The sequence below is a fragment of the Zootoca vivipara genome, chromosome 13 (assembly GCF_965207765.1).
Source record: "Zootoca vivipara chromosome 13, rZooViv2.hap1.1, whole genome shotgun sequence".
NCBI classification, from domain to species: domain Eukaryota; kingdom Metazoa; phylum Chordata; class Lepidosauria; order Squamata; family Lacertidae; genus Zootoca; species Zootoca vivipara.
The window spans coordinates 25,566,813-25,589,556 of NC_142596.1; the positions used below are offsets into that span (position 1 = coordinate 25,566,813).

At 48.1% G+C, this 22,744-nt stretch overlaps 1 protein-coding gene and 1 long non-coding RNA gene across 2 annotated transcripts in view; one reads left to right on the forward strand and one right to left on the reverse strand.

The window, feature by feature from the left end:
* Positions 1-22,415, forward strand: part of SMAD3 (SMAD family member 3) — a 65,050-nt gene extending 42,635 nt beyond the window's left edge. Inside the window, exons 2-9 of the mRNA XM_035132282.3 lie at positions 10,540-10,733; positions 10,914-11,048; positions 12,280-12,354; positions 14,677-14,727; positions 15,118-15,330; positions 15,703-15,840; positions 17,801-17,945; positions 20,405-22,415. Coding sequence (XP_034988173.2) covers positions 10,540-10,733; positions 10,914-11,048; positions 12,280-12,354; positions 14,677-14,727; positions 15,118-15,330; positions 15,703-15,840; positions 17,801-17,945; positions 20,405-20,528 — 1,075 coding nt within the window. The 3' untranslated portion in view covers positions 20,529-22,415. The remainder of the gene's footprint in view (positions 1-10,539; positions 10,734-10,913; positions 11,049-12,279; positions 12,355-14,676; positions 14,728-15,117; positions 15,331-15,702; positions 15,841-17,800; positions 17,946-20,404) is intronic.
* On the reverse strand, positions 1,270-6,547 carry LOC148683659 (uncharacterized). The gene is made up of 2 exons (XR_015946862.1): positions 6,258-6,547; positions 1,270-3,230 (listed from the first exon to the last, which is right to left on the reverse strand). It is a non-coding gene; the product is annotated as an uncharacterized LOC148683659 (long non-coding RNA).
* Positions 22,416-22,744: the final 329 nt, after the last annotated feature.

Below are 22,744 nucleotides of genomic sequence, written 5' to 3' on the forward strand. Positions count from 1 at the left end.
TCACACCTACAGTAATCTGGTGATGTAGGTCCACGTGGCCACTCTTTTATTTTTATTTCTTAAGATTTTAAAAGCAAGCATGCTTTTCTGGCCTACGCATACAGGGAAAGGAGGCGGAAATAAAGTGGTGGAGAGCAGAGGCGACAGAATGAATAGTACCTCCTGGGAATTGAAAGTGGGGTGGTGGTGGCATTTTTTAAATGCTGCCTTATGTAATTCCTCCTTCCCAATTATAAATTCCTGCAAGTGGAAAACCAGTATTTGTCCTCTCTCGAAGTGACTTGCAAAGGTTGAAATTCAAACAACACAGTATATGGCAAACTTACCCATTTAAAGCAATGTAGTGTACACAAGGTTGCTCGTGCACAGTGGAAAATATATATGTCTTTCCTCCATCAAGATGAAATGAACACAAAAGCACAGCCACTAAAAGTCAGGCTGTTATTGTTGTCCATATGCCTGGGAAAATAAATCCATTTTGCCTGGCGCTGGAAAGGTGAGAGTCTGAACCGGACAAGCTTCCCTGGGGGAGAGCAATTCCTTAAACGTGTCTTGTTGCCTCCCGCTCTAGGATAAGTCACACAGAAAAGGGTCTCTGATGCTGATCTTGGGATCGGAGTAGGTTCATATAAGAAAGGCAGCCCTGGATGTATTGAGGTCATGAGTCATGCAACTTAAGCTAAATTTAGGGTGCATTCTCTCTGTTCAGTTGGGGTGGTGACCTTCCACAAAAGCTAATGGGGTGGATGGACAGATGGTTGGCTGGTTGGTTGGTTGGATGGATGAATACTTTTGGGTGTGATTCTTTGATTTACTGGTTACCAGTGAAAAGTCAACGGTGGAGGAGCCAAAGAATGAGAAGGGAGCTACGGTACTTGCAAAAATGGTAGCACTTACCAGCCGATCTGCATCCCTTCCTCTCCCCTTCCTTCTGTTCAATGAGTCCTCAAGTATTTGTAGTAATGCAGTGGGTGGATGTTTGCTGCAATATCGGGACTTTTCATGGGAGACTTGAGTAAACCTTCCCCAACCTGGTGCCCTCCATGTGGGAATGTTCAGGAATGTGGATGAGGAGATATTGTTTAATATATCCTATCCTAGCTTGTGTTAACAAGCTCCAAACTTAGCAGAGTTACATCCCCCTTTTTAATGCACAGCAGAAACGGTTGCTCAGGCTTGCTGAAGCCTCTAGAATAATATATATATATACCGTATTTCCTGGTATTTCCCCTTTATCCCTCTTAAAAGAAAATACATGACACAATGCTCTTTAAAAAGAGTTTACTTACAAGACATCCTGAGTTAACAGCATAATCTCAGAAAGGCAGGCTTGCTTAGAAAAAGTAATATATACATGTGAAGTCCACTCATATGGGGTGAGACTCCATTTTCTCTCACTAAGATGTTGCTTCTCTGAAGTCAGAATCCAAAGGGGGGGGAGGCTGCTGGCCAGTGAATTTACCTGGCAGCTTACCCATCTCATTTGCATGTAGAGGAAGTCCATCCCAGATCAGTAACAGGAAACTGACCTGGTCAGGTGTTCCTCCAAGTGGTCACTCTAGGAAATGTTGTGACTTGACTGCACCTGGTTTACATCCCCACACTCCAGATGTTTTGGACCATGACTCCCATGAGCCCCAGCTAACCGGCAAGTGTTTTTCTCTGGTTTCTGTGTCTTCTGTTGAGCAGCTGTCCCACCAGTTTGCTTGTGACACCAGCTTCTCTGCCAAGATAATGTTCCCTCTTTCTCCCCCCCCCCAATTTATCTTGTTTTCCCCTGTTTTTATTAATGGTGATATTTGCAAGAAAACCAAGCATGATGAGCTCAGTCCTCTCTCTCTCTCTCTCTCTCTCTCTCTCTCTCTCTCTCTCTCTCTCTCTCTCTCTCTCTCTCTCTTTCGTGTGATGTCATTTGGATGTGTCAATATGCAGTTGTGAAAACTTTGCTCCAGGGTTAGTTTTTTAGTTGTCCATCTTACCTAGAGTTGAAAGTAACTGCTTGTCTCTGGATGGTATTTTATACCAATAATTGCTTGCCACATTAGGAATTGCAAGCAACTTGCAAAACTTTTAAGGATATAAAGTATAACGTAAAATCGAAAAAGAACAGCATGTTATAAGGAAAACCGTACAGTAACCCATAAAGAGCAGCAGAATTTTCAGCAACAAAAACATATAACCAATAAACAGCAAAATCATATTTTTTTATATACTAGTAATCATCATCTGCTCACCCCACCCCTAGTAACATTATGATTGAATATGACGCAGAGTAGTATTAGGCAACCTGATGTCTTCCAGATGTTTGGGACTACAGTACCTATCAGCCCCAGATAAAACTGGGAGGGGGCTGGAATAGTGTGTCCTGGAAGAAGGTATGGCTGCCTGGAACACTAAAAAGGAGCAGATCTTGTTGGATTTCCCACTTCTGTGAAAATATGAATAAATTAAACCCAGGAGCAGCATTCCTGTTCCATGTCATCAGGTCCAGGCTTGTGTGGAAGGGGCCGGATGCCTATTGTCTTTTCCACCTCGAGATGTCAAAATCCTCTTGCCCGCTTCTGTGACTTCTGTTCGAGAGGGAGCACCCATGGCCTGATAGCTTTTGTGTTGGTTTTCAGATGAGCAGGGTTGCAAATGAGATTTTGTCTTTTCTGCATCTCTGGGAAAATGAGAGGCTGCAGATGTCGGCAAGTAATCTTTGGTAACCCTGCGTTGCGTAACACAGTTACTTTCAAAAGCGCCTTATCAGGTCCTCCATCCTCTCTCCGCACTTTTTTTTATATGTGATCTCTATCTGTTTATGGAACTGGGTTTTCTTTCTCTGCCGATGGTGACTCATAATTAAGGAAGTTGGAGAGCAATAAACTCGACTCTGCTGTCTCTCCGCTGCCCTTTTCACCTTTCCTTTCCCCCGAGAAAGCTGTGTCAGTCACGTCCCCCTCAAGAGGCACAAACATTTTATGCCCCTTCTTCTTGTGGAAACTCTGAGGGTGTTTTGGTAAGGGCAAGAAGGGAAATTCTTCTCGTTGTCAGGTGCATCGGACCCCTGCCCCACACTTCAACGTGGGGAAGGGGAGTCTTTGAGAGCCTCTCCTGGGACGAGCGTGCGGTGGACGAACAGGAAATGATTCACCCTGTGCTCGCTCATTAGCAGCTTTGAACGAGGTCAGCGAGAACTGGAGGGCCGGACACCCGGAAGGCGAGTTGGTTCCAGGTCACAAGAAGTCCTAGTTTTGTCGTGGGGAGAGACAGGGAACGTTCTGTGACATGCGCTTCCCCCCATGCCTTATTTATTGTTTGAAGGATTTGCAGCTTTTTTTGAGAACCGTGCTCCACAAAAAAGCTCACCACACAAAATGCAGTCGCCACCGGAGTTCAAATACAATGCAAAACCATTTGGAATGTTGGTTTCATAACACTAGGAGGCTGACCACCAGAGCAGAAGTAAATTAAAGCACTGGTGAGAATAGAACTCTTCCAGACCCTGGCAGTGGAGCCCTGGCTTTATAGCCTTATTTCGAGCAGCAAAGGCCTCTGGGAAGGCCTAGGTCTTAAGGCAGTGATGGGCAACCTTTTGAGCTTGGTGTGTCAAAATTCGCCAACTCGGGTGGTGTGTCACTTCAAGAAAAAACCATAATTTTGTGATATTTATAGTTTAAATAACAAAAATATATACCTGTAACTGTATTTAATAAACCAAAAACTAATTATTTAACCAAACTAAACCAAAAACCCCTTATTTATCACAAAATGCCCAGAGTTGTTGAGCTTTTGGGGGGAGCTGCTGACCAAAGTTTTGGAGGTTTTTTAGGGGGGTGCAAAAGTTGCTTTGCTTTTTTGGGGGGATGCCCCAAAGCTGCTGCAGTTTTTTTTGGGGGGGGAGAACACAAATAAATGACGAATACTACCTTCACTGGAACTAACACGCAGCACTGACATAGTCTGCCAAAGCGCCAAAAAACCAGCACAGAACGGGTTAAAAAACAAATGCTGTTACACCCAATCCTCGTCTGCCAAAGCGCCAGAAAAACAGCACAGAAAGGGTTAAAAAACCAATCTCTGGCTACCAGCAACAACAACAACAACAAAAGGATCCAGGTTTTAACAGCGGAGACTAGCGTGAGGAGGAGAGGGGGAACAAATGGGGGGGGGACAACAGTGTGAATGGGCCAATGGGGCGCGTGCCAGCAGTGAGGGCTCTGCGTGTCACGTCTGACATGCGTGTCATAGGTTCACCATCACTGTCTTAAGGCCCACTTAAAAGTACAGTGGATGGGGCCTGCCTAGCCATGGGGAAGGGCCATACCTCTGTGGCAGTAGCACCTGCTTTGTATGGAGAAGTGCCCAGGTTCAATCCTCAATGGCATTTCCAGGTGGGGGCTGCGAAATACCCCTGCCTGAAACTCTGGAGAGCGGGTGCAAACTACTTTAGAGACAATAATGAACTAAATGAGCCCAGTGGTCTAACTTGGTACTGGTATCAGGTAGTTTCCTGTGCTCATTAGCATGCAAAGCAGGTGACATAGCATTGTACAAAATACAAGCCCGTAGGATGGTCCTCCGAAAGTCACTCACTTGCCTTCTCACCCAGAACCGGAAGTGTATCAGTGGCCTGAAAAAAAATCTTGGCTTCCTTGCCTGGTTGCCCTGAGGAGGTTTTGCTCATGACAGGTGACCAGCTAGAATGATGTAGACTGCAGCTGGCGGGCCCTGGGACTAAGAGGGCTTGGAGGGTCACCTCTATTCTCTCGCTTTCTCCCCACCCTCAGTCCCCAAACCACAAGGCCAGTTGGATAGAGAGCAACTTAAGAGGATCCCTTTTGGTCTCTTCTATGTGTAAAGGCTTCCTTCCTCCCCCCCCCCTCCATCCCTCCCTCTCATCTGCCCCTCTAAAGCAGAGTCTGGTGTGAGGGGGCTGGCAAACTGGGTTTCATGACTAGATGGCAGATTTTCTCCAGTCCTGGGAGTGCTTCTGTAATTGGCAGCGGGGGGTGGTGGTGGAATATATTATTTAGTATTTGGCAAAAATGGGCCAATCCAGTCATAAAACCGCCTCAGGAAGAAAGTACAGGTCTGGATTATTCATCAGATGCAGAAGAACTTAAAAATATGAAAACCTCATGGCTTTTTAAACCACCTCTGTGTCTCTGAATCTGCAGGGATGGGTCTGTTAACAGACTTATAAGAACTTGGTAAGAAAAATAACTCAGACCAAGGAGAACTTTGCCCGCACTTGCTTCCCTATGATGGTATCCACTGACTTTATTCCAAGTCAGACTATTGGTCAGTCTAGGTCTGCATTGACCTAGCTATGGAGTAGGGTCATAGCTCAGAGGTAGAACATTTGCCTTGCATGCAGAAGGTCCTAGGTTCAATCCTCAGCATCTCCAAGTAGGGCTGATAATGCCCCCTGCCTTGTAGAGCTGCTGCAAGCCAGTGTAGACCAGGCATAGGCAAACTCCGGCCCTCCAGATGTTTGGGACTACAATTCCCATCATCCCTGACCACTGGTCCTGTTAGCTAGGGATGATGGGAATTGTAGTCCCAAACATCTGGAGGGCCAGAGTTTGCCTATGCCTGGTGTAGACAATACTAGGCTAGCTAGACTAACAGGCTGACTCTGTACAAGGCAGCTCCCTCTGTTCCTAATTATCTACACTGACTGGCAGTCACTCTTCAGTCTTTCAGGCTGCGGTCTCTCCCAGCCCTACCTTGGAGGTGCCAGGATTGAACCCTGGGACCTTCTGCATGCCAAACAGGTGTTCTACCACTGAGCCAAGGCCCTTCCCCAAATAGGCAACAGTACTTCGACAATGTGCAAATTCAAGTGTTGTGCTCTGTCTCCTGGTGACCTTCTTGGACCAGAGTTGACTGTCTTTATTTTAAGCCAGCTTTTGCCAAACTGGTGCCCTCCTTCCAGATGTGTTGGACTGCAACTCCCATCAGCCCTAGCCAGCACAGTCATCTGCTGATGGGAGCTGATAGGAGCACAGCCATACTGGCTGGAGCAGATGTACACCAGGTTGGCAAAGGCTGCATTAAGCAATTCCTTCTTCAGCCCGCCAGAGAATCTCCTTGACATTCCGCTCTTTTCCTGTTCGGATGAAACTCCCTGCTGGATCATGTAGGATGTTGAGACGTGAATGAATTGGTATGCCTGGAATCGCTGCTTCTTTTTCAAAGGACTGTTTAATTTAGCAGTATGAGACTCACAACTCCAGTGGATCTGGAATGAGGATTATTAGCTTACTCACCAAAGTGCTTTTGAGATGAGAGGTCATTCTCTCTTAATTTGCATAGATTGGTCTTTGCCATGATGAAATTGAATCACCAACCACACTCACTGCAACAACCTGGAAGATAAAAGGAGGAAGAGAGGGGCGATGGGACCCTTTAAAAAAATTTGATGTGGCCACATGTTGGTTTGCCTTGTGCTGAGTCGGCTAGCTCAATATTGTCTGCCCTGACTGGCAGTAGCCCTCCAGGGTTTTTGCAAAAAGAGACTTTCACAGCCCTATCTGGAGATGTTGCCAGGGATGGGACCCTGGGGCCTTCTGCAAGCAAAGCAGATGCTCTACCATCTTCCACTTAAACAGCTTTCAAGGAGGATTAGACAAATTCATGGAGGAGAGGGCTATCGATGGCTACTAGTCAGGATGGCTATACTCTGCTGCCACAGTTAGAGGCAGCAATGCTTCTGAACACCAGTTGCTGGAAACCACAGGAGGGGAAGAGGGCTCTTGTGCTTGAATCCTGCTTGCTGGTTTCCTACAGACATCTGGTTGTCCTCAGTGAGAACAGGATGCTGGACTTAGATGGGCCATTGGCCTGATCCAGCAGGCTTGTCTTATGCTCTAGAGCAGGGGTCAGCAACCTTTTTCAGCCGTGGGCCGGTCCACCATCCTTCAGACCATGTGGTGGGCCAGACTATATTTTGGAGGGAAAAAATGAACAAATTCCTATGCCCCATAAATAACCCAAAGATGCATTTTAAATAAAAACACACATTCTACTCATGTAAAAATATGCTGCTTCCCGGACCATCCGTGGGCCGGATTGAGAAGGCGATTGGGCCACATCTGGCCCACGGGCGTTAGGTTGCCTACCCCTGCTCTAGAGCAGTGTTTCCCAAACTTGGGTCTCCAGCTGGTTTTGGATTATAATTCCCACCTTCCCCGACTACTGATCTTGCTAGGTAAGGATGATGGGAGTTGTAGTCCAAAAACAGCTAGAGGCCTAAGTTTGGGAAACACTGCTCTAGAACAGGCACCCCAAACTCGTCCCTCCAGATGTTTTGGGACTACAACTCCCATCATTCCTGACCACTGGTCCTGTTAGCTAGGGATGATGGGAGTTGTCCCAAAACATCTGGAGGGCTGAGTTTGGGGATGCCTACTCTAGGGCTGAGTTTGGGGGTGCCTACTCAGTGGGTTAAACCACTGAGCCTAGGGCTTGCTGATCAGAAGGTCAGCGGTTCGAATCCCTGTGGCGGGGTGAGCTCCCGTTGCTTGGTCCCAGCTCCTGCCAACCTAGCAGTTCAAAAGCACGTCAAAATGCAAGTAGATAAATAGGAACCGCTACAGCGGGAAGGTAAATGGCGTTTCCGTGTGCTGCTCTGGTTCGCCGGAAGTGGCTTTGTCATGCTGGCCACATGACCTGGAAACTATACGCCGGCTCCCTCGGCCAATAATGCGAGATGAGCGCGCAACCCCAGAGTCGGTCACGACTGGACCTAATGGTCAGGGGTCCCTTTACCCTTTTTACTCTAGAACTACAACACTTCTGCTGCAATTGCACAGATGTAGATAATGGATTGTGCTGTTGGGTGCCTTGGAAATCCCTCCCTGGAACTGTTGGGTGCACTTTCTGGCAGACCAAGTCCTTCTTACTCCTCGGCCTGCCCACAAAGTGTATCCCCGCTTCTCTCTCTCTCTCTCTCTCTCTCTCTCTCTCTCTCTCTCTCTCTCTCTCTCTCTCTCTCTCTCTCTCTCTCAATGCAGATCCAGCTATGCTCCCTCATCTAGTTCATGTCGGTTGGGGGGTCAACCCAGAATAACTGAGTTGGGCTCCACCTTCCCTTGTGTGCCATAGACGACACTGCCCACCTCCATCTCTTCTTGCCCAGACATAGCTCAAAGGGCGGAGGATGTTTGGGACGTTTGCTTGGGTTCGGTTTTAGCCTATGAGAGCAAACTTTAAAAAGTTCCTGCCACAGGAAATGGCAGTGCTGATGCTGGACAGGGCTGACCACCGTTGCAACCTTTCACGGAGGAGCTTGAGTAGGAAAACAGGGCTGTTGCCAGTCAGCCATGGGCGTGGGAAAGCTTCCCAGCTGGCACCGGTTTTGTCCCAAATAAATGGATCTGGTGTGCCGGGGAGGCTGTTTAAATGGTAGGTAAGGAAGCAGCACAGTAGGGCGTTGGCAGAACTTGCGTCCACTTGCAGTTGGCCACTGTGTTTGTGCTGGCTTGGACCTTGATGGCTGACTCCTTAAAGCCACTTGGAATATGGCTTCGATTGTAATTTTGTAATTTCAATCCTGGCGCAGGAGGCGGGAGGAGTGAAGCAGAGCTGAGAGTAAGGATTGGGGAGAGATTTAGTTCAGTTCAGATTGAAAGATGCGCCTGATTTTGCTGATTTGGAGTACATTGTATATACTGTCTTGATTTTCAATCAATTACATGGCTGAACCAATGGTGTGCTTTTCAAAACAATAGGCAAACTGAAACACAAAACACATCCTTTGAAACTTTGCCCTTCTCTGAATTTTGTAGTGCTGTTCTCCAGCCAAGTAATGTGTACAAAAATGCATATACTTTCAAGTGTGCTTGAAAATGCATTATGTTAGGGGGGAAATTGCTTGCGAAAAGTGTGTGTATTAGTGAAAGCTGCATATAAAAATATGTTTATTGTGGGACATTAACACTAAAATGCTGGTGAGATTTCATGAGAACTTTTTTTTAAAATTGTGAACTGTTGTGGAAATGGAGAAAATTGAATTTAAGTTTGGAAATGGAAGGAGCTTGGAAAAATGAGACTAACGGATTTTGGCATGACTGAGATAAGCCACCTTTCTTGCCTTCACCTGCTTCCTTGGCTTGGCCTGCTTAGAAGACCCTTATTTGCCATGGTTCTGTTTCCCCCTCTTTTGGAATAGCCTCTGTCGAGGGCAGGGAAGGGATGCTTGGAGGCTTCTTCGCCTGGGGGAATTCTCTGCCAGTGTTCTACATTGCTGTGCTTTTAAACCAGGAATCCTCTGCGGTTCACTTCCAATCACACGGTGCATTTTAAAAACAAAAATTATTATGAAGTTTTCTGCAAAAGGTGTTCCATGTTGCAGGAGCTGTAATTTTGCTACAGGGAAGAGTTTTATAACATCAACATTTCAGACATGGCTGGTTGTGGGTTTTTTTTTTATAAAATCATTTAAGGAACTTTATAATTTAGTCTTTAACTGTACAATTCCAGGGAAAATAAATAAATAATGGAGTGGAGATTTCCAGCTCAGAGTAATCTCTATTTTTGCATGTTCCTTGCAGTTTTGTTGTTGTTGTTATTGTCACTGTTACTTTCTAAATGTTTGCATCCCTTTGCTCTTGTGTTTTTTAAATACCCTCCCCCCTGTTAATCTGTTCTGTACAGAGAGTTGGGAGAAAGACTTTAAAAATTCAATGTGTGCAAGCATGTGAGAGTTAGAGAGAGGAGTGCCTAAATAATAGTGACAAGCAAGAATACAGAAGCTTAATAGCCTCTTCTCTCGTTCTTGAGGCGATGTGCTTCCTGCTTCCCCCTTCTTGGCTGTACAGTACATGCTAAAGTAAATGTCTTGTAGGTTGGATCTAGGCATAGCTGCCAAGTACCCCGTTTTCTCCGGGAAATCCCCGTTTTTTCTTTCCTTTTCCCGGCGGTCCCCTGTATCACTTCGTCTCCCGTTATTCTTCCTTTTATTCTCCTGCCAGAGGCCATTTTTCCCCCTTCTGATTTGCCCATCTATGGGCACCGAAAATGGCCGGCGCTGGCTTCGAAAGTCGCGTCTATGCATGTCCGGAAGTGCGTAGACGCGACTTCCGGTGTCGGCGGCGGCGGCCATTTTTGTGCCCATAGATGGGCAGAGTGACACCGGAAGTTGCGTCTACGTACTTCCGGACATGCATAGACGTGACTTTCGAAGCCGCCGGCGGCCATTTTTTGTGCCCATAGATGGGCAAAGCGACACTGAAAGTTGCGTCTACGCAACTTCCAGTGTCACACGGCTGCCGGTCCCGGATTCTGCAGTCCGGGCCTTGGCAGGTATGGATCTAGGTCCAGTGGTTATTCCTTATTCCTTGATTTTTCAGGAGAGCAGGATCAAAACGTCTGGTTGTCCTGTTCTTCCCACCCTGCTGCTGATACATTAATAACCAGCCAACTTGTCTCTGTGGATTCATTTCCTTCCAATTGCCATAAGATTTTTCTATTCAATAGGGAAGAACTCCCAAACCGAAGCCCTCTGCCTTTTCAACTTACAATATAGCCTTTTCGTTTCCAACATTTCAGATCGCTAGATGGCCGGCTGCAAGTATCCCACCGAAAGGGTCTCCCTCATGTTATCTATTGCCGGCTCTGGCGGTGGCCAGATCTTCACAGCCACCACGAACTGCGAGCCATGGAGATGTGTGAATACGCCTTTAACATGAAGAAGGATGAAGTCTGTGTGAATCCGTATCACTATCAAAGAGTGGAGACACCAGGTATTATAACGAGCCTCTGTTGCTGTTTTTTTTAGTGTTTGTGTAGAAGGCTGGGACACAGGAAGCCGGAGCAGGTGGTGGAATTTCACCCAGCATTGTACAGGAATTGCACCCAATATTGCTGACCTTCTTGTTAGACTTCTTGCTGACATTTGCTCCTTGGCTGTCTTACCTCTTCAGTGCTACCTCCAGTATTGGTTCCGAGGCATACAGAGATCCCAGCTGAGTTTCCTCCACTGGATGATTATAGCCACTCCATTCCAGAGAACACTAACTTCCCAGCAGGCATAGAACCTCAAAGCAACTACATTCCAGGTACAGTATGCCTTGCCCCAACAGAAGTGGTGCGCGGACCCTTTTCGTTGGGTGGATGGAATTACAGCTCAGGTGCTCTGTTGGCGAGACCAGAGGTGATCAGGCTCAAGGCCTGGGAGATCTACATTGTCTCTTTTGACTAGAACCACCCCCTCCCCAGGTCTACCAGACTCAAGTACAAAAATAATGGTGAGCTGTGAATTAAGCAACAGGTGGTGTTATCCAACTCAAGGATTTCTGCTGGAGCAATGGGTGTGTTACTCAGTGTTACTTTGGATTCAGCCCAGAGTGCCTCTGAGCACATGCTCAGTCCAGGAATTTGTGATCAATACCAGAACTAAGAACCAGATATGCACGTATCTTCCAGTCAGTCTGGCCTATTTTCGGCCCACCTCTGGGCTTAGACCAGGGTTCTCCAAACTAAGGCCCACGGGCCTCATTTATGTGGCCCCCGCTGCCGCCACCCGATCTCACCGGCATGGCAAGGTGCAGCTGCCCACTTCCGGGTCGGAAAGGCGCCGGAAATAGCTTGTGCATATGCGTAAGCATCATTTCCGGTGCACTTCCGGGCCAGAGAGGCCCGTGTGCATGCACACAAGCTATTTCCAGCACCTTTCCAACCCGGAAGTGGACTGTAAATTGCATGTGCGCACGCGTATGGGTGCACGCTCCCCTGTCCTCCGGCCCGCCTCGTGATTGGTGCAGCGGGCAGCAGCCCGAAGCCGGGTAAGTTTGGGAACCCCTGGCTTAGACACTCAAACACATTAACATTTCTGTGCTTCTAGGTGTCTTTCTTCCAATCTACATTTTTTTGGAATGGAAGTTAACTATAGCAATGAAGGGTGTCACCTCAGGGCTTTTAACTTCTTGCTCCTTTTCTCTTGCTTCCGAGTAGAGAGAGAAAGAGCCTGTCCATCTTAGCTCATTTTCCATTCCCAGTGAATAAAGGAGCATGGGGAAGGAGGCCTTCTGAAAATTAACTCTGGAGTGGGCTCAGGATAAGGTCCTTGCAAGTCCTGGACCTTAGAGGCTTCCCTCAGTTGACCCGTCTGTAAAAGGGGAAGCTGTAGCTACTGATCTTACAGCATTTACTCCAAGGAGGTGTTGGATTAAAAATCTCTTTTCGAGACATAGGACAAGGGCAGTATTGTTTATAAATATGTGCTCATATTTCCTGAATTTTGCTTGATTTTTACAACAGATCTGTTTCTCTCCCCCCCCCCACTTGCAGAAACACCCCCTCCTGGTTATCTGAGTGAGGATGGAGAAACCAGTGACCATCAGATGAACCATAGCATGGATGCAGGTACATCACGCTGGAAATTAATATGCAGCATTTGATGGAATTGTGCTCATCTCTCTTGTCATTTTAGTAGAATAATCTACCAGAGTTTGAAAACTCCTTAGAAATGATCTCTCTCCCAGTCTCTTGCACTCCGTATATATGCAGCCATATTTTCCTTGGTCATGTTCATTAATTTCAAGAAGTCCAAGTTAGGTCCGTTAATTTAAATGAGTTTACTTGGGGGGAAACTTAGCTGAATGCCACCCACTGCCCCTTCTCCACCTGGCTTGGAGTCTTCCATCTCTCTCTATTTATTTAGGCTGTCATTCAAACCCCTGATTCATCATGCCTAGAAGTGGGCAAGATAGTAGTGAAGGAAGGGACAGAGATCTCTCTCTGCCCAGCCTGGACAGCTCCACCAGAGGAGAGATGCTGACATCCCTCCTCTGGCATGCATTTCTCAGTTTTGCCTGTCAAAGGTGCGGAATCCCACTGGCAGAAGCCCCATATCAGGGCACTGGGGAGACAGCATCATGCCTGATCCGGGCCTGATTGCCCCGTCTCCAGGCTGGCACAGCATCCTCCCCATCTCCATTTTGTCGTCCTAACAACCTTGCACGGTTAGGTTAGCCTGAGCAGCAGTGACTGGTGCAAGGACACCAAGTGAGCTTCATGGGCCGAGTGGGGATTTGAACCCTGGTCTCCCAGGTGCCAGTCCAACACCCTGACCATTACACCACCTTGGCTCCACATGGCTCTGCTTTCCATTTACAGCTGAAGAGGAAGGGGAAAGTTTGGGCAAACACAAGGGCTGGTCAAGGGACAATTGGCAAGTTGGGAAGAGAGAATGGGACAATCCACGCCAACACCCCTGCCACGTATCGTTTGCCATCTCCCTCGCCATAGCTGGGGCTGGAGAATGCTTGTGGGTTTCTAAAAGGGGAATGAGTGACACATTTATCGTCTTTTGCCATAAGCACACACAGGTGGGAGGAGGCCGGCGTGGGATTGCTGGTAGGCCTCACGCTCAGCCCTCTTTGGCACAACACCATTGGTGTGTGCAATTATTGGCCGTGTGGTCGGCGTCTGTCTGAAACGCTATACGGGGCATGCCTTCAGGGGCATAATTATTTGAATTGGCTTTGGCTTTGAATGTACCCTTGGAGTGCCCTGTCCGCGTGGGAAAACATATAGTTGTTATCCGCGTCTTCGATTCCTAAAACTTTATTTGAAAACAGATGTTCTCCGTGCAAAATACAAAGGTAAAGGGCACGCAAAGAATGGCTCAGTGGCATGCGTTCATGGAACTGACATGCAGCAGGTGTCTTGGTCCATGCCATATGGTGAAGGCTTGAGCTTCTAGTGCAGCCTTTGCCAACCTGGTGGGCTCCAGATGTCTTGGAGTGCAACTCAGCCATTCAGTCATGAGAGAGATGGGAATCATTCAGTCCATCAGCTTTACCCAAAGTCCAGCTCCTTCAGGCACCTCCTGCCCCTGAGCTGTGCCAGCTGGTTATTGTAAGAACAGTTTAAGAACTGGCGCCCAAGTCTGATGTTTTATTTCCCTCTTCCCTCTCTGTCCCTTTTCCTTTGTGTGTCATTTTAAAAAAAATTGAATTGCAAGCCTGTCCAGACAAGGACTGTCTCTTGTTTTGATTGCTGTATGTAATCCACCTGAGGAGCCTTTTTTGGCAGAAGAGCAGGGTGCAAATGCCCAATCTCGCTCTCCTCTTTCAGACAGAAAGAGGGTGTCCTCCTTGCTTTCTCTTTGGGCATGGGAAGCCCACTAGGCCAGTGATGGCCAAACTTGGCCTTCCAGCTGTTTTGGGACTACAGTTCCCATCATCCCTGACCACTGGTCCTGTTAGCTAGGGATGATGTGAGTTATAGTCCCAAAACAGCTGGAGGGCCAAGTTTGGCAATCACTGCACTATGTTTTAGGCAGCAGAAGGAGGAACTACAGTCCCCGCTGGCTGCCCTATAATCTGCTGGTGGACACCACCTTCAGCTGCAGGATGGTGCCCTGCTGCCCCTGTGCCAGCAGTGTCACCCACCCACCCGCTGAAGAGGCAGCAGTGGGACCCCAGGTAACCCCCAGTTAGAAGTGCCTCACGAATTGTTCTTTGGCCTTGCCCAAGAACTTCCTCAAGCGATTATTGTGGATATGAATGTCATCACTATTTTAAAAGTACTATAGTAGCGGTATCAACTTAATTCCTGCATTGCAGGGGGTTGGACTAGATGACTTTTTAGGTTCCTTGCAACTCTACAGTCCTAGGATTCTGTGTTTCTTCTTGGGCAGATAGTAGCTTACCATAATTGTATCTTTCTCTCCCTGCCCAGGTTCTCCAAATTTATCTCCAAATCCAATGTCCCCTGCACACAACAATCTGGGTAAGGAGGGTGCCGCTTGGGCTTTTTTGAAATTCACATAGAGTTGTTTCGGGGATGACCTAGTCAGTGATATGAAGCTGGTGGGTGGGGCACCTAACAGGGAAATGTCTTGCAAAGGCACGTGGTGGTTTTAATAATTAGCTTAAGGCTGGATTTGAAAGAAGGTCCTGACTGCAGTTATGACTGCATGTTATGACTTAACAGAGAATTGCATGAAAACGCTCTGCAGGTGGTATTTAACACCTGTTAAACTGGCCAGAATGTTTAGATCTAGGCCAAACACCTCCCAACTCTACAATTCTGTCGCTCTGTGGGTGGTGTGACAGTGCCAAGGATGCAGAGTTGTGCTGAGACGTCTTACTGTTGCCTTTTCCCTTCCGCTTCTTGCAGATCTCCAGCCGGTCACTTACTGTGAACCTGCCTTCTGGTGTTCCATCTCCTACTACGAGCTCAACCAGCGTGTCGGGGAAACTTTCCATGCGTCGCAGCCCTCCATGACGGTGGACGGCTTCACCGACCCTTCAAACTCTGAGCGCTTCTGCCTCGGGTTGCTGTCGAACGTCAACCGCAACGCAGCGGTGGAGCTCACCAGGCGACACATCGGTAGCGTCTCTCGCCTTGTTGCATCCGAGGAGAGTTTGGTGGTGGGATTTGGTGGAGAGTTCGGACCACTAGGCTGAGCCACCCACCCTGGGCTACCTCGGAGGCTGGCCGTGAGGATAAATTACGAGCAACCATGTGACTTAGTGGGGGCGGGGAAGGGAAGGGATAAAATTTAAACACCTGATTTCCATGCTGGTTAATGCACTAAGTGTCTCATCCAGCCCAGCATTTTGTCTGTCTGCAGTGGCAAGGCAGGTGCTCCCAGGATAGCTTCCAAGCCATTTGAAAGAGTGAGAGCCGTCGCTTCCGAATGTGTCCTTCCTTGCCTTTTGACTGCTTTTGCCCTGACTTTGCTGCCCTGTGTTTTCCTAGGGAGAGGAGTGAGGCTATATTACATCGGAGGGGAGGTGTTCGCGGAGTGCCTTAGCGACAGTGCCATTTTTGTCCAGTCTCCTAACTGCAACCAGCGCTATGGGTGGCATCCGGCCACTGTGTGCAAGATCCCACCAGGTAACTCATGAGTGGCTTTTCTCCTCTTGCTGCATGCCTGCCACTATTTCTTTTGTCCCTATGAAGGCCCCATCCACCAGCTGCCATGACTTTTGAAACTCTGCAAGGGAGGAATAGATGTGGTCTCTCTTTGATGGATGGGAGACAATTGCCAACCCTTACCTGTAAGATGCTGCCAGCTTTCTGAGCAGGGCTGTGTCCATGCTACCCAAACTACAGCATTTGGGGTGCAGCCAAGTGCTCCGGGTCCCCCGTGGATGGGTCAATGGCAGCTGTCCAAACAACATTGATGGGGAAGTCTTCTCCAGCACCAGAGCCCACCATGTCACCCACTCCACTTCTGGGGAAGAAGTATCCCTTTTTTGAGACAATGCAAAGATATTAATTCTGCAAATCTTCCATTTTGGTCCATGGCAAGGAGCCCTCAACACGGGTTCTCAAACCGAACTTATTTTGCTCCTTAACTGGGCTTTAATGGCAAGGTCCTTCGGAACAGCTTTCCTCAAGCTGGTGTCTTCCAGGTGTTTTGATCACTGGGAGCTGCAGTCTCAAACATTGAGAGGGCACCAGCTTGGGGAAGCTCCTGGACCATCAGATTTGTAGAAAGAACTTGACACAATATATCCTAGGGATTGCAGCTTTCCCTTCATTTGCCTTCTGACCTCACTATCAGAAGGCTGTGCTTGTGTGTGTATCTGTAGGCGTTGGCCTGAGCTTGTGCCTAGATCAGCAACTCTGCGCCTGCCAAGACTCGGGAGTTCATCTGGTTGGGGCACTGAGCGAAGCGCGGCGATGCTGTCATGTGTTTGACAGCCGATGGGAAAAGTTTTTTTATTTTCCTGCCTCCCTGCGTTCCAAAGCAGCTGTGAAACTTTTTTTTTAAAGAGAGGGAGTTTTAGCTAGCAGCTGGGCCTGCGCATCAAAAACTTGGACTCGGAGGAAGGAGCTCCTCTGAACGTTGAGTGGGTGACGAAGAGAGTGAACGATGCTTTGTGTTTGTTTGTGTGCATTAAGAACTGACTGTGCAATTTGCTACCAGAACTGAGCGCAGGTGCTTCCACCATGTTGCTAAGAGCATCTTCTTCTCCCAGGCACCCCCAGTCTCCACTTGGCAGTGGGTGTGGGTGAAGGCTAACCTCCATGGGGAGGGACTTGGGTCTTAGTCTGCAGCATCATTTACTGACGGGCTGGGCAAACTTCAGGCTTAGATTGCAAAAAAAGAGCCTGCTGGATCAGGCCAATGGCCCATCTGGTCCATCATCCTGTTCTCACAGTAGCCAACCACATGCCCCCAAAGGAAACCCACAAGCAGGACCTGAGCATGAGAGCTCTCTCCTTCTCTCCTGGGGTTTCCAGCAGGTGGTATTCAGAAGCATTGCTGCCTCTTGACTGTGGAGATGGAGCATAGCCTTTGTGGCTAGTAGCCATTATCTTCCAGCAATTTGCCAAATCCCCTTTTAAAGGCATCCAAGTGGGTGGCTGTCACTGCCTCCGGTGGGAGCAAGTTCCATAATTTAACTATGTGCTGTGTGAAGAAGTCCTTTCTTTTATCTGCCCTGAATCTTCAAACACTATTCCTCTCCTGTTAGAATGGCAGGGTTGTTGGGGGTTTTTTTGGGGGGGGGGAGGCGTGGAAGCAGGGAAGAAGATGAGCTCGTTGCATTATTAGTAAATATTACAAGGTTATGGTTGGCATTTTCAGGGTTATCGCCTCCCTACCACGACTCCTCTTTCAATCAGGAGATTCTTCTTCCTGACCTTGCAAGGGGTTTGAGGCAGGTGTGTGCAGGATGGTGCCTGCTGTTGTGTTCACTGACCTTGCTGCCTTTCTTACAAAGTTCTGGCTTCTGGAGGAGTGTGTTGTCACCTCTCATTCAGTAAAAAAACCCCAAATCTTTCCATGTGTCTCTGCATATCAGCAATTGCACGTTGACATTTGCCCTGGTCTTGTCTTCAACAGGTTGTAACTTGAAGATTTTTAACAACCAGGAATTTGCTGCCCTTCTGGCCCAGTCTGTGAACCAGGGCTTTGAAGCCGTCTACCAGCTGACGAGAATGTGCACAATCCGAATGAGCTTTGTCAAGGGCTGGGGGGCTGAATACAGGTCAGGTCCTTGTTGTTGTTGTTGTTGTTGTTGTTGTTGTTGTTGTTGTTGTTGTTAATGAATCCATACCCTGCCTTTCTGCAAAAGTACACAAGGCAGCTTGCAGGAGACTGGCAACTGTACAAAACAAAAGGAAAATCTAAAAACAAGGGGGAGGGGACTCTAAAAAGCAAAACAGACTAGCAAGCAAAACCAGCAGCAAGATAACACAAGATCCATTAAGACAGGCAGACCCTGAAGTTCTGCAGTCAAAACAAGGCAGCTCCGTATGGGGTGCTGGGGTGGCTAGAAAATAGGGGGGAACTGTCCAAATCTCACTTTTTTGTGGGGGCTGACTCAGCTTACATGCCCTTGAGAAAGGGGAGCTGTGGGAGGGAGGGGGCAACAGTGCAGGGAATCCTGCAAGCTTCTACATTGTGGATAAGGCAAGGATGGCTGAATTCTCCAGGTTGGGGCCCTGGTGGTGATGTAGTGTCAGGGCCCCTTCTGTTTCAGCTGCTCAATCCGTCTCGCGTGGGGACTGTCTTCTCTCTCTCCTTTTTAATCCACCCTCGAGGTGGTGTTAGACTACAACTCCCATCCTCCCTGACCACTGGCCAGGCTTGCTGAGGCTGATGGGAAATGGAGTCCAGCGACTTCTGGAGGGCATCGCGTCGACCATCCCTGCTCTGCACGTTTAAAGTTTAAAGTTGGAGTCTAGGGGACTAGGAGATGGAAGGAATCTCTTCTGAGATTGGAGAAGTTCATAACTGATAACCCCAAGGTTGCAGGTTTGATCCCCATACAGGACAGCTGCATATTCCCGCAAAGCAGGGGATTGGACTAGATGATGCTCAGGGTCCCTTCCAACTCCACAATTTTATGAATTATTTCTAAGTAAGCAACCATTGTGCACCATGTGAGAGGTGAGAGTGTTTTCAGTTAAGAACATAAGAGCCTTGCTGGATCAGACCAGTGGCCCATCTAGTCCAGCATCCTGGTCTCAAAGTGGCCAACCAGGTGCCTGTGGGAAACCACAAGCAGGATCTGAGCCCAAGAGCCCTCTCCCCTCCTGTGGTTTCCAGCAGCAAAGACTCAGAAGCGCTGCTGCTAATGGCTACTCCTTGTGCATCCCCTTGCTAATAACTCTGAAAAAAGAGGGGGGGTTGATTGAACACAGCCTAGTTCTTGCTTGGTTGAAGGTGCTCTGCAGACATGATCAAAGCCAGGAAGATTCTTAAAGGGCTTTCTGGTCCCCGTTCCTTGGTCTTCTTCAAGAGAGGGCTCCCCATCTAAGTCTCCTCGCAGTTGTGCCTTTGCAGGCCTCCTCCTCCTCCACCCCCCCCTCCTCCTTGCAAGTGACTGGAGATGAAGCCCAGAGCCGAGGCCTCTCGGGTTACCCCCTTCAACTTCTCCAGATGTCTGGAGTCTATTTTGTTTTGAAACCAGCTTGTTCCCTCCCTCCCTGCTTGCCGACTGTGTTTCGTCTTGGCCGAGGGCCAGGGCTCTTAATGAGATCCAGATGAGTGGGTTGCATTGGGTGGGGAGGGACTGGCTCTCATTCAGGGATGGTGCTCCAGTCCAGAGTGCCTTTTGCTCTCGGTATGATATGGCCCCTATCCTCCAGTGAGTTAACTTTGGCATCGCCAGGGTGCTGCATCTAGTTGGGTCTCTGTCCCAGTGCAAAGCTACCCCCACTTTCCAAATCACTCGCCTTTGCTGTTTTTGCTCTTCAGACTTGATTTGTACAAAAGATGTGCTTTAGGGAGCCATGTAGCTGCACAGAATGAGCTTCCCATTCTGCCTGCCCTCCCCCCAAGTCAGTGGCTTGGGAATGGGTGTGGTGATTCTCTTTGACAATTACAGGGTAGCCAAAATAGTGTTTGGGTTGTGCTTGCAGAGACAGGGGAGGTGCTTCTTAACACCTGCAAAGCTTCCTGGGAGGGTTTACAGCTCTACAGGGTTCAGTCTTTGGACTCTGGCACACAAATTGGCATCCCAAGAAACCCCTTTCCTTTCCTTTTTATTTTGTTCTTAAGTATAAGCTTCTAGTCCTCAAGGCTATGGACAGGGCCTTATGTGTGTGGGCAGAGGGGCATCTAAAACCTTTGTGTAGCTCTTTGTCAAGTCTGCACAGTTGGAGACTCACCCAGTGAAACATTGCCTGCCCGCCTGCTCCCCATGTCTCAAATAAACCTCCTGTTTCTGTCTCCCTCCCTTAGATTGCAGAAAGGGGGGCTGCCCAGCTGCTGATAGGCCATGCAAGTTCTGGGGGCTGTGCAGGGCTGTCTCCTCTCGCTCCTGTTGATTAGTAGAAGCCAAACAAGGGGATGCACACTTTAAAATATGCAGCTATGGAACTGACACAATCTGTACTGGTTGCAGAATTCCTGGCGCAGAACTTTGATACCTTCTCTTGCGATTTTTAGTGTGGGGAGCACATAGCCCTGATTATCATTCTTCCTTCTCCTCATTTCTAGGCGGCAGACGGTCACAAGCACTCCCTGCTGGATTGAGCTCCATCTGAATGGCCCCTTACAGTGGCTAGACAAGGTCCTGACCCAAATGGGCTCCCCGAGCATCCGCTGTTCCAGCGTGTCTTAAATGAGCCTGGGAGCAGAAGCCAAGACTTGCAAGTGGAATCTGTTTTAACTCCTGGCAAAGGGCAACCTACGTCAGTCCCTCACCTGAGAATTTACCTCTCTTTGGTTTTTTTTTAAAAAAGAAAACTTGTGGCTCGTGTTGAAAACGAGCATTTAGGGTTCACTAGTGACGTTGCGGCCGACAGTCTCTTGAGGCCCAATGCCGCGTAGTGATGGCGCCTTCCTCTCAGTGAAAGATTTTGCTCTGGCGCTGCTAGAATGAACAGAGGTTTTGCCGTTGCAGTGCCTCGTGGACCTGGCCCAGACAGTTGGCACTTCAGTCGTAGAGACATTTTGGACTATGGTAGAAGATGTTTTGACACACGCTGCCAAGTTTGAAGTGGAGCAAGACTTGCGACGTCCCTTGCAGAGGTTCTGCAGCTCACGTTGGATGTCCACAGATGCCCTTGTCAACAGTTCTCCGAATGGGGGAGAGCAGGGAGAAGGGCCTCTTCTGTCTGTCTCGATCCCCTGCCATCCCACCGCCAGCCTGGCCGCTTCACTAGAGGACATCCAGCTTGGGAAATGGGTTGCAGAGAGACTGCTTTTACATTCCTTTAAAAAAAAAGCTTTTGCTTCTGTGCCTGCATTTTCCACCTGCCAGACCCATCCCTGTTAGACCATTTGAAGGAATGGCGAGGAAAGGGTAAGGAGAGAGTAGCAATTCAATGAAGCAGCATTGCCCCAAACATACAGATATTTCACTTCTTGCAGTGTGGAAGGCCTGATTTATACTGTAATTGCAATGATCTCAGAGGTGGTATTATGCACAACATCACCACATTCCACTTCGGTGTATATTTCAGTGTCCCTTCTCTGTCACAGGGAGATCTTGCTGACTTTCCTCTGATTTCCCCATTAACCTATTTAACTCGTGGGTTGTCCTCACAAAGTGCTGCCATAACTAACTTGTTTTAAAAAGGCTCTGAAAGTTCATTAGGGGAGTCTCGGGAAAGGGAGCTCAGCGGTCTCACTTTAACGGGCTGGCAGTCAAAGGCTCATCTGAGAAGGGAAGAGAGATGCTAATAATAAATGGCCCAGGGCAGATTCAGCCAAGGCTGTGGCATTGCCCATTGGTTGCCTTTGACCTGTATAAATTGATCTGTTCCTCTGCCAAGGGCAGGTAGCACCTGCAATTAGTAAGAAATGTGCATCTGACCAAGACTGCTTGACTGACAGTTTTTGCTTCTTAGAGTGGTTAAGGAGCTGTAAATAGATCACTCTTCCTGCCCTGTTAGGATGGCAGGTGTGTGTCTGTTCAGTGCTCTATGTTCTGGTCATCATTTTGGACTTGAGGGCAAAAGCAATCTGATCAAGAAATGTGAGATTACCAGTGCCCAGCCAGGACCTGTTGCAGGTACATGGGAATGTGCAGGTGGTTAAATCTCCCAGTTCTAGGATGATTTGCAAGAGGCCCAGCGCAGCACTTAAAGCAGCTGTCATTGAGCTGTTACTCCGATTAAGGTAGTGAACTACCTTCCTCCATAGTTCCTGAGAACCCTATTTGAGACACCTTGTGGCCACTGTAAGATGACTCAAGGAGCTGCTTAAAATGTGCTAAATAGATTTTCTGCCTTTGCAACATAGTGGATTTGCAAATATCTGTAAATGCTGGTTTGAAGATGCCGTTTCTGTTTCACATATTGAATTTGGTCAGGTATTTGTCAAATCTAGTAGGAGCCAAACCATCACAAAGCTCCATTGCTGTTAATGGGAATATGCAAGAACCAGAAAAGCGGCCTTTGTCAAAATGGACAGACCAGTCTTGGCAGTAACAGAAATCAGGACCGTAAAGAGCATTATTTTTAGCCCAGCTGTGTTTGTTACTGAAATATAATTGCCAGGTGCACCCTGGTTACTGGTGTTGTGCTTGCTCAAGGTGCTTTTGCTCAAGCAGGGATTACAGAATGGATGGGCAACTTCCTGGATCAGGGAAATTCCTTTCTTTTCATCTACTGTTATTTGCCCAGTACACACACATATATGTGACACACAGAAAACAAAGTAGTCCTACTAAGTTCAATGGGACTCCAGTGGAACCTTGGGTTATGTACCGTCCTCCTTACCAATGCTTCAGGTAATGAACTCCACTAACCCGGAAGTAGATGCCCCTAGTTGCGAACTGCCCCAGGATGCGAGCGAAAGTCATGTGCCAGCGGCAGCAGCAGGAGGCCCCAT